This window comes from Accipiter gentilis, chromosome 16 (assembly GCF_929443795.1).
Source record: "Accipiter gentilis chromosome 16, bAccGen1.1, whole genome shotgun sequence".
NCBI classification, from domain to species: domain Eukaryota; kingdom Metazoa; phylum Chordata; class Aves; order Accipitriformes; family Accipitridae; genus Astur; species Astur gentilis.
The window spans coordinates 26,834,943-26,851,559 of NC_064895.1; the positions used below are offsets into that span (position 1 = coordinate 26,834,943).

Here is a 16,617-nt window from a genome sequence, read left to right on the forward strand (position 1 = left end):
TTACTCTGAACTCCCATCCTAATCAGGGAAAGAGAAGAATTTCCAGAGGGTGATTCTAATATTGCATGGTTTGAATCAGCATCTGGAAGTATCTGGTCTCTGCACTAACTACACAGCAATCCTAAACAATTAATCTACACTAGAGGCTCAACTGTGTGAAAGCTAACAACAGACAAATCCTACTTGCGAGGTCTTTGTGCTTCCATCGCCCATCTTTGCAATGAATTTCCAAATAATTCCTTCCTTCCCTCTACCCAGATGGGAACTCTACCAATGAGTTTTTCTTAGGCTTGACTGACAGAATTTCTTTTTTTTTTTTTTTTTTTTTTGAATACACATATTTCAGTTTAAAATTAAGCACTTGGAAGAATTACAGCAAAGGCAATAAAAATTTTGTGTAACAATCAAGAATGAGAGCTCCAGAGAGAGCTAGGTAGGTGCCCACCGCACCCCAACTAAGGTCAGTGCACATAAATGGGAGATCCTTATATACAGATGTGTTCTCTGGTTCAGAGGAAAGATTTGAACTTCAGGCCGTAGACACCTATTCATTTAACAGGCATTTGTGGCAATTCCACTTAACCTGCCTTAGGTTTTGACTAAGCCTTCAGACTGAATTCGCAAGTAAGTGATGATGAAGATGAGTCTGCTGCTGGGGCTGTAAACACTTATGGATGGGTAGCATCAGGGAAAGAGAAGATAGCATTTCAAAGCTATTTTTGCCAAGGTTAAGTGAAAATGTGTCTATACCTTGGAAGACTCACATTCCAGACAGACACCTTACTATTCAGGCTATACAGGTAGCTTTATACCCTTTGACCCAATTGACATTAATTACATATACAAAAAAGATTTCCTCTAATAGGAGAAATTAAGATGTTCACTCCAGAAACCACTTGGTAAAAGACTGATCTAGGATGTTGAAGAACATGGTTCATATCCCAGTTTTGCTTAATTCAGAGATGAGATTTTAAAGTAGGTCTCTTAAACCAAAATGAACATCCTAATCACCAAAATATCAGCCACATTGAAGTTAATCTCTTCCTTCTATAAAGAAAGAGAAAGGCAGAGGGAGAAATAGAGGAAGGAAAGGAAGAAAGGAAGAAGGATGGAAGGGCAGAAGCAAGCAAAGAAAGAAGGACAGAGGAAAGAAGCAAATCTCAGCTTCATTCCTCTTTAAAATTAAAATTAATCTAAAAATAGTATAATTTTCTTGCAAGATGTAACATAGTTGTTCTTTTCCTACCTAGACATAGTTTAAACAGAGCCTATCACAAAGGAAAAGAATAATACAACTCATAGGAACATTAATACAAGTCATTGAAATGGAAGCCAAAACTTAGTATTTGGACGCATATTTGGGCAAAACACCACCTTTCATTGCCAGGAGCAATGTTAGTTCCCAGATGTGTCCAAGATGTCTTAGGATAAGCGCTATAAATTTGCACCTCTCCATAAACCCCTGGAAAAAAAAAAAAAAAACAACAGAAGCAGGAGTTCGAAGGTTAGGGGAAAGAGAGACTTGAGAACTGAACCAATAATTAATACATGGAAATCTTTATATTTATTAAAGCATGTTTTTATATTTTATGAAAAGTGTAAGAACAACACATAGGCTGCACTTGAAATACAAAGGGAACTAGAAATAAATCAAAATAAAGTAAAATGACCATCACATGCAAAGGCAAGAAAGGGGACTGTACCATAGAAGTCTCATTAACTCAAACTGGAATTGCAGACAAATGTATCTACCCTAAAAATAAATAAATAAATAAATAAAATCTACCTAAATAAACAAATTAAGTAAAAACTACAGGAATGAAAGATACAGAAAATTACTCAGCTATTATTTATATTTCTGATTTGTAAAAAATTCACTATTTTTTTCTGGAAAAAGGATCCAAAACCAGCACAAAAAAACCAAAATATAGAAAATTTTCATATAGATGACACGTTCCAAGATTATATTTGAAGCATGAAAAAATTTCTGATTTCCTGCACTGAAATGTTTTGTTTCAATTTGCTGACCTGATCTGAAATCTGAGTCAGTTCCACATTTGTTCTGCATCTCTAATAGTGACACATTGCTTCAGAGGACTTATGCTTCAGGTATTTAGTAAACCCCTTTTACTGCTTGGGCTAATCTCTATGGACAACTTTTTCTACAACATACTGTGTCACCTTAGTCCAAAAGAAGCCTGCTGCAAGCATTGGTAATGCAACCCTGATTATCCCACCAAGGCAGACATTCAAAATAATTTCCATGATCTTGCATTTGCAGTGGTTTAAGAGGATAGCATGAACAGTTGTGAAGTCTCATCTGATCCATGATAGCGTGCTAAACAGCTGCAACGCCTCTAACTTTGTTTCTAGCCCCTAAAATTACAGGAAGTCAAATTGCTAGCTCTTGTTATACTTCAACTCCTAAGTAATTTAGGCTTAAGAACCCCTCAGAATCCATTTCCTCTCTCAATTAGCTTTCTGTCTTGCCTTCCAAACATTCCACTCAGCTATTTGCTAGAAATTTGTCGCTGCTTGATCAATGTGTGCAATAGTTTCTCAATGTCACTATCAGAAACAAATTGGGGTTTTTGTTAGTGTGTTCATTTGTTTTTTCTCTGAATTTCTTTAATATTCTACAAGTCTTGATCCAGGCAATTTTTCTTAATAGCAGTTTGAATTTCTACTGTCTTTACAGAAGTTCAGCAATGAACAATGTCTTGCAATACTCAAGTATTGTTTAAAACATTTTAAAAGATAGAAAACAAAAAAGTTAATTTATTTCTTTAACCATAATTATATGAGGACATGTAAAAATTAACATAAACCTTCTTTTGTCAATCTTTCTATGGGTTCAAACGCCTGGAAATATATAAATGTGTGTATCCATCCAGTAGCTCTTGAATGTAATTCATCTCACTTAAGTCAGGCATTTAAAAATAGTGATATGAGTTTAAGCTCATCATCCTAGCCTGGAAACTTGAGGGCAATTTGTTTCATCCTAAGAGAGACCAAAGATAACTGACATCAAATACCCTCTGGCAATGTGCATTTCTCTCCACTCAACAAGGTCATCTTAGTTTTAATGTCTTCAACTTTGACAACTACCTTTTACAAATCTCAAATCTAAACCCAACACAAACCTTGTACATATGTGTAAGTACTCTTAAGTCCTCTCCAGTTTCCCATAGAACGACCTCAGGATTTGGCACCTAGTTGCTTGCTTCTGCCAAATTTTGCCTAAAGAAAATCTCCACAGAAAATCCAGGACCTGGTGAATGTTAAAAGTTTTAACTCAAAAAATGTGTGTACCTTTGTTACATTATTTTCTTATATGACATAGTAACAGGCTCAACAGGGTAGATTTGACTATTGTTTAAGATTGGTTTCCTATGAAAAGGTGAACTCATGTTTCATACCAATACTCCCTGGGGGGGCGTTTATTCCCTCCAGACGATCACAGTAAATCCCTTCAGATGCCCGAAGAAGGACCAGCAGCTTTAAATCCCTTTCTAGGGGATGTTGAAAAGAACCTGCAATAAAGACAAAACAGCAACAACCCATCACAGAGGTATCAATGGCTTTTGTAATGCTGAAACTGGGGGGGAACTGGGGTGCATGAATCCACATTTTAAGGCCTAAATGGCTGAACTACCATTTCCTTCCTCAGTCCATTTTTGCCTTTCTGGTCCTTTAGAATTTCATCAGTTCCCAGGTAATCATGAGTTTTGCAGCCAGGTTGGGTAAAATGGTCTTTCAGACCAATGGAAGGACTGAGGGAAAAAAATAGGGGGGGAAAAAAATGCCCAAGAAGTTTTGGTGTGTGCGATGGTGCTCTTATCTTGTGGTGATATGTCTGTACAGTAAACTGTATTCCAACTGTGACTTCATTTATTTCACCAAGGGTAGTTTACAGTTTCAGAAGAAAATGGCCCAGCACTAAACAGACTAAGGAGGAAAAAGTAGGACAGTTTTTGCCCTGGAGAAATTTATGCGGAGTCCAGTAAAAGAGTTCAGCGTTCCTTTAAAATTAGAGATTAAATCAATTATGCAACAGAAAACTGCAGCAGATGTAGAACTAAAAAATATATACATATCTGTACAAAATTAGCCGGCCTGTCATGTTCTTTTAATATTTAAAAATTACTAGTTTGGAAAAGAGAGCCGATCTCATATCCTAAAGAAACATTCCTCTTTAAGAGCATTTTTTAATTAAGTGAAATCAATAAATAAATTCATTGTTCCCTACCAGTATCTGACTGACATCTGTGGATATTTAAATTCTCTGTACAGCTTTTAAATGGGTAAAAGACAAACAGTACAAGACTTGCATGCTGCCCATCTAATATATCTCACACCAGTGAGCTCGTATCTTCTCTGGGGACATGGAGGGAATTCAATCTCACAGTGTCCGTCGTCCATCCAAACCATCTTTGACTTTCTTGTTTAAACTTCCATAACTGCGGTTTGAACAGAAGTAAACCAGGAATCGGGCTCTAATCAAATACCACTTTCACAAAGCAGAACTAGTGATAAGGGCTTTCACCACCGATGCACTAGGTTGCAAATATCCACCTAGGGCAGCAGAAGAGTTACGTAGACATTTGTGTCTCTTTTTGTATGCAGAGTGATTGTTTTCCTGCTTCACCCTCACAGCAAGTTGTGATTTAAAATACTCAGCCTGAACATACCTTTCCCAATCCTCAGGTCAACCTTACCCTCTGGGATAAAGTTATTAGCTACACTGAAGACCAAAGAAAGACTCAACAAAATGTTTGGAGACCTTTATATTGATCTTACACTGTTATTCAGAATTACCATTTCCTAATCATGATCACTTAAAGAGGGGGATTATTATTAATTATCATTATGAATTACTGTTGGTGTTATTATTGGTGTTATTATTTTACTCCTGCTTACAAAGCATTTACTATTTCTTCTAGTTAAGTCAGTTAAGAGAGATATGTGATATATGCAATTCTCAGCTCAATTTCAAAACCATTTTTAAGTAAGCTTCCAGCTTAACAATCACAGACAAATGCTTGGAAATGTGAATTCTAAAGGCTTGAACTGGAAGTTATCGCACCTTTAAAAGAATTACATCTACATTTAGGTAAAATTTGTGATTTTTAATCCTGAAAATCATGACAATAGGTTAGAGAATGTTACCCTTGTTAAAGAACAAACAAACACACAAACCAAAAATCTAATCAGAATGGGAAACAAAGAATTTATAATAAAAGTATTTGTAATAGCTCATCACCATATTAAATCCTTAGAAAAGAACTAAAAAATGGGAAGATAATATTCACAGAAATGCTTCAGTGGCTGGAAACTGTAAATGGTATATGTCACAAAAGAGCACAGGAGATACCTAGGAGTAGAAAAATTAGACTTGTTTTAAGTATATTTAGAACAAAAATAATCTTAATACTTGCTTATTTCCATTTATAGTTCCATGGTTTAAATCAATGGATTTCAATAACTCGAATGCAAGTGCTACAGAAGAGTTGACCCAGAAACTCGTTGGACTATTAAGGCGGACTTTTCAGTAAGTTTGGGATCACTCACGATGTCTCAGAGCACTTGAAGAAAGCTAATATTGTGCCAATATTTCAAACAAAGATAAAAGTAAGAGCCCCGGGTAATTACAGGCCTGTCAACTTGACACTGATTCTAGGGGAAAAGTAAATAAAAATGGAATGTCCAACTCTGAACACAATTAATAAATCATTAAAGGTGGATGATATAATTAATGCCAATCAACCTGGTTTTATAGAAAAAAAGGTCCTGTGAAACTTCCTTGTTATCATCTTCTAATGAGACTACAGGTTTAGTTGGTAAAGATAATAGCTTTGATATAATATAATTGGCTTCTCCAAGGCACTTGACTTAGTATCACAAAACTTTCTGATTAACAAACTACACTGGTACAACACGAACATGGCACACATTAATTTACAGGCTGACTGACTAGAATGGGGGCATTGACTCAGATAGGCCTGGTCTTGCAAGCCCTGTGGTATGAAACATTTTATCAATGACCCAAAGTAGTGTGAAGATACTGAAAGCAAGCAGATAAGCTTACACAAATAGGAAAAAAAAAAATTCAAGAGATGGGCCAGCAAAGTCAGCAAGAATTTGGAAGTGAAGAATTAGGAAAGAAAGTGAAGAATGTTCAAAATGTAAGATGACAGGACTTGAAAATGTAGTGCTGTCTTTGTGAATGGATGGGGAACAAAGGAAAACAAAGGGAAAAGCTGAGTAAGGTCTGAGATATGCATTTCGGCTGAGTCTAAATACAGCCCTACAGAATGGCTCATGAAAATGAAGGTATAGAAACGGCAGCTACCTCCACTTACTCATAGGAAAATTCAAAATAGTTAATGCACACATGTCACCAGGGCTGGATAATTTTCATCACCTTTTGAAGCAACTGGCATATGAAATCACAGCTTTTATTATAAGTAGTTTTGTTAAAACTACCAAGTTGCCATAAACACTGGAATCATAATCTCTGCAACACATATATATGAAGGATCTGGGCTTTAAGTGTCTGTCTCTGAACTTTGGATGTGTAAACTTCAGGCTACTTGCCCCACTTTATTGTGGTGAACAAATCCCACATAAGATCACATCAAACTGTTGAATTACCCCATCCTGCACGAGACGTGCGGAAATGGATCCCGCTTCATACTCCTACTACGACTGAAGGCTTACCAATTTGATGAGCAACCTGGTTGATCATAAAGTGAGATAATAAGGTACTGCTGGCAGAGAACCAGAAAAAAGGTAATTAGAACCAGAAGCTGGCAGAAGTGTCTGGTGAGATGTGCAGAAAATGTCAAGAGGGACTATAGAGAGTGTACGCAGAAAATAGGCAGGGCTTCCTCAAACCTATGTTCTCAACTGGAAAGTTTATCTGGAATTTGAAGGGTTTGCTCATCTGTCCAGATACGACACATATCTGCCAGCCTGAGCAGTGCTCCTGAGCAGTGTTCTGTCCGCTCTGGATATCTCAGGTATTTCCTCAGTGCAGAGACATGTCAACCTGCTGGTGTGTACGCAGCTACCATGCAACTTCCCACAAGCTGGGCTTTCTGCGCCGTCACTGCACAGTTTGTGCCTTCATTGTCTGTCTGATGATAGATGTCACATCAAATGGCCTCACTGCAGGTGTGTGACCTTCTGCAAGAAGTATCTAAAGCTAATGTTCTTCCAGGGAGTGTTGGCACCATAATGTATGCACTACACAGTGCAAAAAAAACCCCACATACATGATAATCCTATGTATAAGAAACAACTTATGCTGCTAATAAAGTCACCACTGATTACATACTTTCTTGAAGAAGTGTGAGGTCCAGCTGCCTGGATTACAACACAGATCTGTTAGCACAATGGTTGCAGCTGATTCATAATCTTTCTTCAGGTCTAACCGCTGGAGAGGATGAACCCCTACTATGTGAAAATAGGAAAAAAAATTAAAAGGGAGACCAGAGAGAGAGGTGCGTTTTTTCTACTCAGATTTTCACTTATTCTGGACTGCAGCCTGGATCTAGTTTGCTGTTGAGTTTCAAAAGCATTTTCCATTGTTTTCATGTTTCTGTTTTATTCCAGATGTTCTTCCTGACAGTATTTTGTTGTGTTTTTTTTTTCTTTTTCCATAGCAAAACCCATTCGATTCTTTCCTAGAATAGTGGGTGTTTCCTCCCTTCTAGCCTTTCCTTTCTTTACAGCGCAAGACGCTGCAACAGCTGTTGTATATAAGAGCAAGGAAATCTCTGAGATAAGATCCCCTCCCTTCCATTGGCAAATACACTTTGCTAAGTATCTTGCTGTTACCATCTCCAATATCAACTCTGTGTTTCCTGAATCTGAAACTTCTTGGACTCTAGCTACTTCGCTATTTTGAAAACTGTGGTATATTGTCACCAGAAAGGCTGAAGAGTCTTTATTTGTGGTCAAGACACAGCTGGATAGTCACCTAGTGTTGGTTCTCCTTTCCTATGTGTTCCTTCAGGTGTTCAGACTGCACCCTGCAAAGAAGCCTTGAAAAGCAGCCTGTGAACAAGGAGACATCACATGGATTGCCTCTTACGCGCGGTGCTGCCAAATAAACAGAAGAGATGAGAGACAAACAGCTGTGGAGTAGGAACCAGCAGCCAGAAGTGAGAGATGAATGTCCAAGGAATAAGAAGTGAGACATGCAGGATGGGATTCAGCTGCCTAAATATAGATGCCTAATGCCATCTGAGAGTCCTAGTGCCCTCCAATTCCGCTATGTGAGGTTGGCAGACACAAGACAGTGATCAATGACAGAACAGTGGATTTTTCAGCAGAAGTGGGAGGCCAGGTGGGACTCCTGAGGGTGCCCAAAGTGATACAAAACCCTTATAGTTAGGCAACCGAACCATGTTTCCAGGGAGATTCATATAGCTACATTTAGGTTTCATAATGCAGACGTTTCCGTGTTCTCTGGCTGTCTGAGCTAACAAAGATCAGACAATACAGTGTAGACTGTAATTTGCTCTAGGTACCTGTATTGGCCAGTCCTACTGATTGCAGTGGCTCCACTGACTTTATTGGCTATTTCTCTGCTGAAACACCCGGTTCACATGCTGATGTCCACTTGTTACACCTAAATTCGGATGTAGTAAACGTGTGAACCGAATCTCTTCCCTAGACGGTACAATCAGTTGAAAGAAACCAAGTGGCTTGGAAAGGGTAAAAACCAAACAGACAGAGGCTGAGAGATTAATAGAAGGGAATGCAGATGGTGCAATGAACTTTTCAAACCACTTTTTCTGTGATCAGGGATGAAAAATTGCTCTCAATACACCAACAGTACTCCATCTTCATACGAGTTGAATAGCTGTGCAGGGATGCAATATGACTGCAAGATGGAACTCAGCTTACAACTAAAGAAGATGGGAGCCACACAGTCGAGGTACTGGTGAAACTGGAAAAGATAGTCGATTGGTGAAGCTGGAAAAGCTAGTCAATTGGTGAAACTCACTTGTGCCCTAATTGTCGTTATAAGGCTGAGCATTAATCATCACTAACACATGGCTATTTCATGAAGTACAGTGATTTACCCTTTGGGAAGTCAATATGGGGGTTCTTAATAGTACTGAGAAGAAGGAGAGTGAATGTATTATAGCTCTTACCACAAGCAAGATAAGAGACATAAGAAATGTCCAGGGTTTCATCTCCAGACAATCAAGCCATGAGCTAATGATGACCTTAGGCTTCTTTCCTCAAATGAGTGACATGACTGACAAGCAGCCATCACGAGATATGCAAAAAAAGAATGTGACAAGTTGAGACTAAAAAGAGAAATCCTATCTGGATAATTACTTGGTGAATTCTACTATAAAAAGCAAAAATAACCTACCAGCAAAGAGCAGCTGAGTACAGTGGAGTTCAGGATGAGTCCAACGGATCAATTTGTGCAAAACGAACTTCAGCATTTTTTGCAGCCTTATCAGGAGCTGAGGGCTTTGTGCAGCAGTGGAATAGGGCATTTTCTGCACATATCATCTGTGTTTTAATGCTGACTTATGGGTTAAAATAAATGGAACCATCCTAGCCGAGAACCAAAAAAAACCCTCTGAGATATTGAGCTCAACATTTCTTTTCTTATTCTGACACAGGTGTGCTAATGACATTTAGCAAATCGCTTAATCTCTCTGAACCTCAAGTTCTCTTTCTATAAACTGGGAAAATAGCTTTTTTTTTTTTTTTTTTTACAGCATGGCAACAAAAGGAGGAAGAAATAAATGGTGTTTCTAAATTGTTATTGCAAATATCACCATCAAAGAAGAGACTTTGAAAGTTTAAGTGAAACCAAGAAGCTTCTTATCCAGGAGCTAGGACTACTAGAGAAGAAGTAATCAGAAAGTCTCCCTGGCTCCAACAACACTGAAGAGCCAGGAGCACTCAAAGAAATTATTGTGGGGATAGACCCACACATTTTACTTCTGGGTTGTCCAAGGGCTCTGAGAGAGTTCTTGCAACCCTTTATGGATCTTTAATCATCTCATATCTCCCAGTGATTCTGTTGATTATTTCACAGTGGAGTGTGATCATACATTGAAGAGGAAAGTAATGACAGACTCTGCAGGATCAAAGGTGTACCAAGAATTCTGATCTCCCAACTATCACTGTATTTTCTGATCCCAGTTTCCCTGAAAATTATTGTTTCAATAAAATTAATTAGGTTCTTGTTTATGTTTCATAAACTCCAATTTTACACTGATTTTTTTCCCCTTTGTTATATATTCCTCACCATCACTCGGTTCCTATGGACTTATAGCCTTGTTTTAACCAACTTTGGGTTTTCCCTGCTGATAAGATCCCAAGTGCACCAAAAGACACCAAAGTCCAAGTAAGACTTGTTTCTAGAACTTATCGTTGTTCTCTAGCAGTTTAAGTGAACAAAATACTTAAGCTCTATCAGAAAGCCTCTGGACCAGGCTGCTGATTTAGAAGCAACAGCATGTGACCAAAGATTGCTATGCTGAAAACAGGGCATGGAGAAGTTACACAACAGGGAGGACCTGGGGATTTGGCTCACATGATGTCAACCTCAGCTCCTGCTCAGGCATTGCTGAATGCTGATGTCCACATCTATTAAATCTGTTTACTAAACTGTCTCATTATCTATTTTGTGTCAGGATTTCTTTAGGGTGTGGTAGAATTGGACAGATGGGCTTCAAAACCTTCCTTCAGGCATGGAAGAGTCAGGATTAGACAGATGGGCTCCAAGAAGCTACCTCTAGGCCTCGAACACATGGGAGAAGAAAGAGGAAGGGAAAAGAAGCGTGCACTCCCAGTTTTACAAGCAAGCGTAGAAGCCAGTGTAAGATGTGGGAAACTTGCAAAGTCTCTACCCACCTATCATCTCACAGCTGAAACAAGAGCAAGGATAGCTCTCCAGAAGATGCTGGACTATGATTCAACAGCTGCAAATACCTGTTTGGCTTTTAATATCATTACTACTCACAGATGTGCTGGAGGGGAGTTTGTGCAGCAAAGAAATGCGTCAATGTTTTTTTAATAAGTGTTTTTAGCAATGAACACATGCTTTTTCTTAAAACCAATATGAAACCATATTTAAAGTACAAAAGAGTGTAAGTAAGAAACAACTGAGCCTCTTTTAAGTATACGTGTATATTAACCTCCCAGATTAGGCTTTCAAACCTCTTTTTCAAAAGAAAAACACAAGACAGGGAAATAACTCTTTTGGCCAGTACCGTATTAACTAAACAGTCCCTTGAGATTAACAACAAACAAATATTGGAGCAGACTTCCTCAGGAGGTGATTACACAAACAAATTCTCTTTTTAAAGTTCATGAAACCAATCTTGAGAAAGGTCAAGCAGTGATCAACAATGTGATCCCAGTGTCCTAAGGATTCCTGTAAGTAAATACAATGCCTGGCTTTAGGAACCTTGATATTTAAAGGGAATTATGTGTGTAATTACTTCTGTGGGGAAAAACATCAATCCTGTCTGTTGCAAATAATGGGGAACAGCCCCAGTGACGCTGGGGACTCTGAAACCACTAGAAGTAGGGGCAAGGTGGTACCTCCCTGAAGTCCTGGTGCTCATCTGTGCAGAGGGATGAGAGGAACAAATGTGCTGAATCCAGCTGTGCCACTTTCATGCCACAGCAGGATTTCCAGGCACTCTGGGGATTCTCCGTGACTCTGTTTATATTGGCTTTAAATACTTCTGTGTCATCTACAAAGTGTCTTACTAATGCCCATGGACAACAGGCACTGCCTGAACACTAAGGTAGATCCTGCCCTGAGGAATTACTGTCTCATAAAGCAACCCCACATGAAGTAGGGAGGACTTTTACACATATTAGATAAAATCTCAGCCACGATGAGATCAGGAGTATTGCCATTAGCTTCACTGGGGTGAAGATAGTAGTATTTGTAATATGTTGCTATTAAATGAACAGGTAATTAGCTCCAGTGGATAATCATTGCACTTAACATGGACTTTGGGTGTCCACACTGCTGATATCCAGATAGCTATGGGGCATTAGGATGGCCAGCATGTTTATAGTAACACTATGCAGTCTTTCTTCACACTTTCTCTATCTATCAAGAGCAGAAAAAAAACCCCAAAACAAATAGGCATCCAGAAGACAGGCTGCTCACTTACCCACTTTCAGCGTACCCCCCAGCACCACGATACAGGCTGCGCTCAGGACATTGCTGGAGTTGCTGGGGAACTCGAGGGTCCCCAGGACGTAGAGACCTCTCAGAGGGGGAAGAGCCGTATCTACCAGGATGGTCCGGTCTGAGAAATGAAACAGAGGGTTGTTTAGAACAATGGCAGCCTACCAACACTATTCGCCACAAAAGTGTGGCACAGAGGTGAATAATGTTAGCTTTGCTTGAGTTTTGCTTTATTTAGATTGTTTTTGCTTAGAACTACCGGAGCAGGGCTTGTGTGTTTGTGCAGCATCCACAACCAGGGAGTTTCATCTACAGCTGAGGCTCCATGGTGTGGCTGTAATCTGATAAATTAATAATAACATCATATTTACAATGATATTGTTCCATGCTTAAGCCTCATCAAGTGTTGCTTGAACCTTTAAAAATGCATGTGATGGGCAGCAAGTTAGAGGTGTGTTAGTCTCGCTAGGTGAATCTGGCTCTGTTTATGAAAATAAAAGTTAAACCACCCAATGCAATGAACCAGGACTAAGTTAAGCTGTGTCCAGACAACATTTTTCCCGCATGGCATTGAAGAGAGCAAGATTGATGGAAGTGAAAACATCCAATGGTGTCACACAGGTGCTTCATGGCACAAAGAGCCTGCAGGTCCCCACCTTGTTACCAGCAGCGATCAGCGTGACAAGCAGAAGCCACACACCGCAACATACCTCCAATGCCACCCTGTCACTGCTTTTCCCTCTCTGCAGTTTGGCTTTGTTCTCAGGTTTTGTGTATAAAAGCCCACCTCTTCCTCACCAACCAAAAGGAAAGCTTTGCTTACGTGAACACAGTCTGCAGGAAGCCAGACTTCTTCAATTCTATATTCACAGGACTACTCATTCTCTACTATTAAATTAGTTAACAGTCACCAGGAGAAGCACCATTCCCTCAGATCCTTAAGGACAAAACAAGGAGCCTATTTTGTAGAACAGAGTGGGAACTGTCGATTGAGCACAATGGCAACGTCATTGCTGCCTCCTCAAGCTGCAAGTCTACAGCCTGCAAACCTTTTAAATGCCACTTAAGTTTTCCAAGTAGGACATCAGGAAGGATGTAAATGGTGTATCGTTTAGAGGTAGCCCACCACACAGAGGTGAATTCCACCCTCAGGGCTCATCTAATGCTTTTTGATGTCACTAGGAGCTTTTCAGTTGATTGCACTGGAAAACAGCTCAGGCCCTTAAATCGTGGTTTCCATCTGTTTTCATTATTGACAAGAGTAACAGTTTCCAGGTATGGTGCATCTCTGAGTCAGTGGATGTCCCTGGAAGAAGGAAAAGCAAGGTATTTCCTTAACAAAGGGTTCAGTGAGATGATGTAATTGTGACTTTCATTGAAATAGCTGCCAGAAAATAAGAGTCTTCAACATAATGACAGCTGCCAAATTCTACCTGGAGATTTGTTGTGACTTTCATTGATCTCATATGCATTTGTTGTGAGGAAGAGGTATACAAAACAGGAGAGATTAAGGAACAAACATATTTTCCAATGGATTTTCACAGAGTGGTGAGAATGGGCCACTTGAAACAGTTTTGGTGTGGAACATAGAAGGAGCCATGAAACATTTTGGGAAGTGGACCCGCTACTTCACAGTTTTGCTTCTGCCTATAGCCATTAGCAGCTGCTTTGGATGAAGGCACAAATGACCATGCAATAGGTAGCACAGGGAAAGTCCTTTCCCCAAAAAATGTAATTAGGGGCTGACTCAAACTATTTAGCACAAAGGTTTAGGAATTTTTCTAAGCCCTGTTTGTAGGAAACATAAGCAAAACCTACACAAAGTACACTCAGAAGTGGACTGAAAAAAATATGAGTATACTATCTTTAATAATAGCATTTCCTAGTTTTTGATTCTCTGGGTTTGCAGCCCTGAATTTTGACAGCTTCAAGGGAGAGAAAACTTCTGCATGGTCCGGGCTCTGCTTGCAGATTTGTTTGTCTCTTCCACATACATGTTTCTACTTTATCCCTGTAACTCAGTCATCCCACCTCTTCCTTTCCCATTTTTATTTTTTTTTTTCTTCTTTCTCTCTGGACATCAGCAAGGGGCACCCTGAAAGCCCAGGACCTCTGTTCTCAAGGACTATGCCAAGTACTGCAGCAACTATGGCTACTCTGAACACCTCGTCTCAAAAGAAATTCCCTGCATCCTTGGGCTGAAACATCTTTCAAGCATGCAAAATTTTCACAGCATTCAGATGTAATAAGTCTCTACAGAGCAAGCGTAATCTTTTTTTTTTTTTTTTTCCCCTAAATCCTATACTGTTAGCACTTGATACATTTTTACAGGCATGAAGAAACTCCTGTCTATAATCTCTTTACAGGACAGGTATAGTCCTATGCCCTGCAGAGCTGGGAAGTGAAGGCACAGTATGTGAGGATATGAAACAGAGAAGAGAATAAGAGGAAAGATGTTGTTAAAATGATATCTCTCAGACAGAAGGGGAAATCTAGTTTGTGAAATCACAGCTCAAGAATGTGGCAAAAAGCTGCAGTTGACAAAGGCCATAAGTATATTCATCAAACACAGACTGAAACATTTTTACAAGGAAAAGAAGAAGTGCTCCTAGGCATACCATTTATATGTCAAGTCTCAGTCTAGAACAGATATTTTTGCTGAGTTGCGCATCTTTCTAAAAAAGGTTTTATAAAGGAAATGCTGAGTGCTCTGTAACTGTAGCATCATGTATGTGAGCCCTGAAACACAGGAGTGAGAAATTCCCCCATTCAGAGATATCTCTGCAAACCTATAGCTTCCTCAGTTTAAAAGAACAACACTCTGGGATGTGATGCTTGGGGTGTGAAGTCCTTGGAGGGTGAAACGTTGCTCTGTAGAAATAACAGAATGCTCCTCTGAGGAAAAAAAGGTCCTTTCACACTTGAGGAGAAAAGCAAACAAGAGGATTCCCTTACATGGTCCTTACAGAATACACTCATTAATGTAGCAGAGGGAGATGATGACTAAGTGGTTAAAATCATAAACTTTAGGTCACTGAGCTCAAGGGAATTACCTTCAGAGAAAGACAAACCGAAGTTTTCTCCCATGAAGACATTCACGTAATGGCAGCAACCACTTTCAGGAAACCATAGTTTGAGCCTGAAAACAGGGCTACGTTTCATTATATATATATACTTTCTTCAGACAAAAGCTCACAGGTATGCCACAGTCTTAATGTTCAGACGTACAACATTGAGAAGTCGCTAATGACTCCAGCAATGACACAAAATGCCTTTGATCAACTGCATCACTATATAAAACACCATAGCATGCCATTGAATGGAAATCAGGCACAACAGAAGAGCTATTATATGAGATACAGTACTCCAGCATTCATCTCTTCAAACAGAAAAAGTTCAAAGAAAATCAAAATCAGAAAATGAATAACAGAGTGAACTCCACCACTGGAAAAGAGAGAGAGAGAGGGGGGGGGGGGGGGGGGGAAGAAGAGAGAAATTGCCAGAGGCTACATGATATCATATCAATACCCTTCAAAACAACATTCCATTGCCTGGAATTATAACACATTCTCCTTCCACCCAGAGCGTGCTGCATCAGGAGTGTGTCACACTGAAAACCATAAACCAAAGCCCTGAAAATCCAAGGGCTTGAAAAGCTAATGCCACTGCTGGCCGCCAGAATGGCATGACTAAACTATCCAGCTTGTCTTTGAAGGTGGTGCGACCGCTGAAGCCCGATGTGCATGAGAGGTCCTTGCGGGATGGCTGTGGCTGTGCAGGATGAACCTCCAGAGATAAAAGCACAAGTTGTTGCAGCCTGAGCTAAAGATTTCCAGCTGGGGCTGGAAGCGACTTTTATCCACTACGGAGCCAGACACTGAGGGAACTTGTAACACACCAACACTAGAAGTCACTTTAACATGAGGGACCCACCTCTGTTGCAAGTGAAACTCATCCTTGTACAAAGAAGTCTATGAACTCCTGACGTCCCACCAATGCTTTCAAAACGGCAAAAAATGGAATAACGTAGAACATGACCCCGATTTCCAAGCCCTCCAAAAAGCACCCTCTAGATGTCAAGCAGACACCAAGCAGTGACACAAAAACTTGGGGTTTAATATGAACATTTTGCTAATAGAGGTGTTTTCTAGCTTTTCAAGCTTTCCTGAGTCCAGCCCATGAGGCAGCCCTAGTGATGCAATTTTGCTTATTTTGATAAATAAGAAAATTGAAGCCTTCATTAGCCAAGTTTAGGCAGTGCCCTAGCTCTTTAGTGAACTCTGGGAATCCACATTCGTTCAGAGATTTCAGCACTGTCAGGCCCAGACCAAAGTCTTCCCTTGCACTTCACACTAGAAATGAGCACTAAACATCTATTATTTGTTTTTATAAGACTCTAAAACTGGTTCTGGGGGGCTGAAAGG

General features: G+C 39.7%; 1 protein-coding gene across 1 annotated transcript in view; it reads right to left on the reverse strand.

Moving 5' to 3' along the window:
• PKHD1 (PKHD1 ciliary IPT domain containing fibrocystin/polyductin) overlaps positions 1–16,617 on the reverse strand; it is a 260,367-nt gene that overhangs the window by 81,168 nt on the left and 162,582 nt on the right. Inside the window, exons 51-53 of the mRNA XM_049818774.1 lie at positions 12,177–12,314; positions 3,420–3,533; positions 1,375–1,462 (exon numbers count right to left, since the gene is read on the reverse strand). Coding sequence (XP_049674731.1) covers positions 1,375–1,462; positions 3,420–3,533; positions 12,177–12,314 — 340 coding nt within the window. The remainder of the gene's footprint in view (positions 1–1,374; positions 1,463–3,419; positions 3,534–12,176; positions 12,315–16,617) is intronic.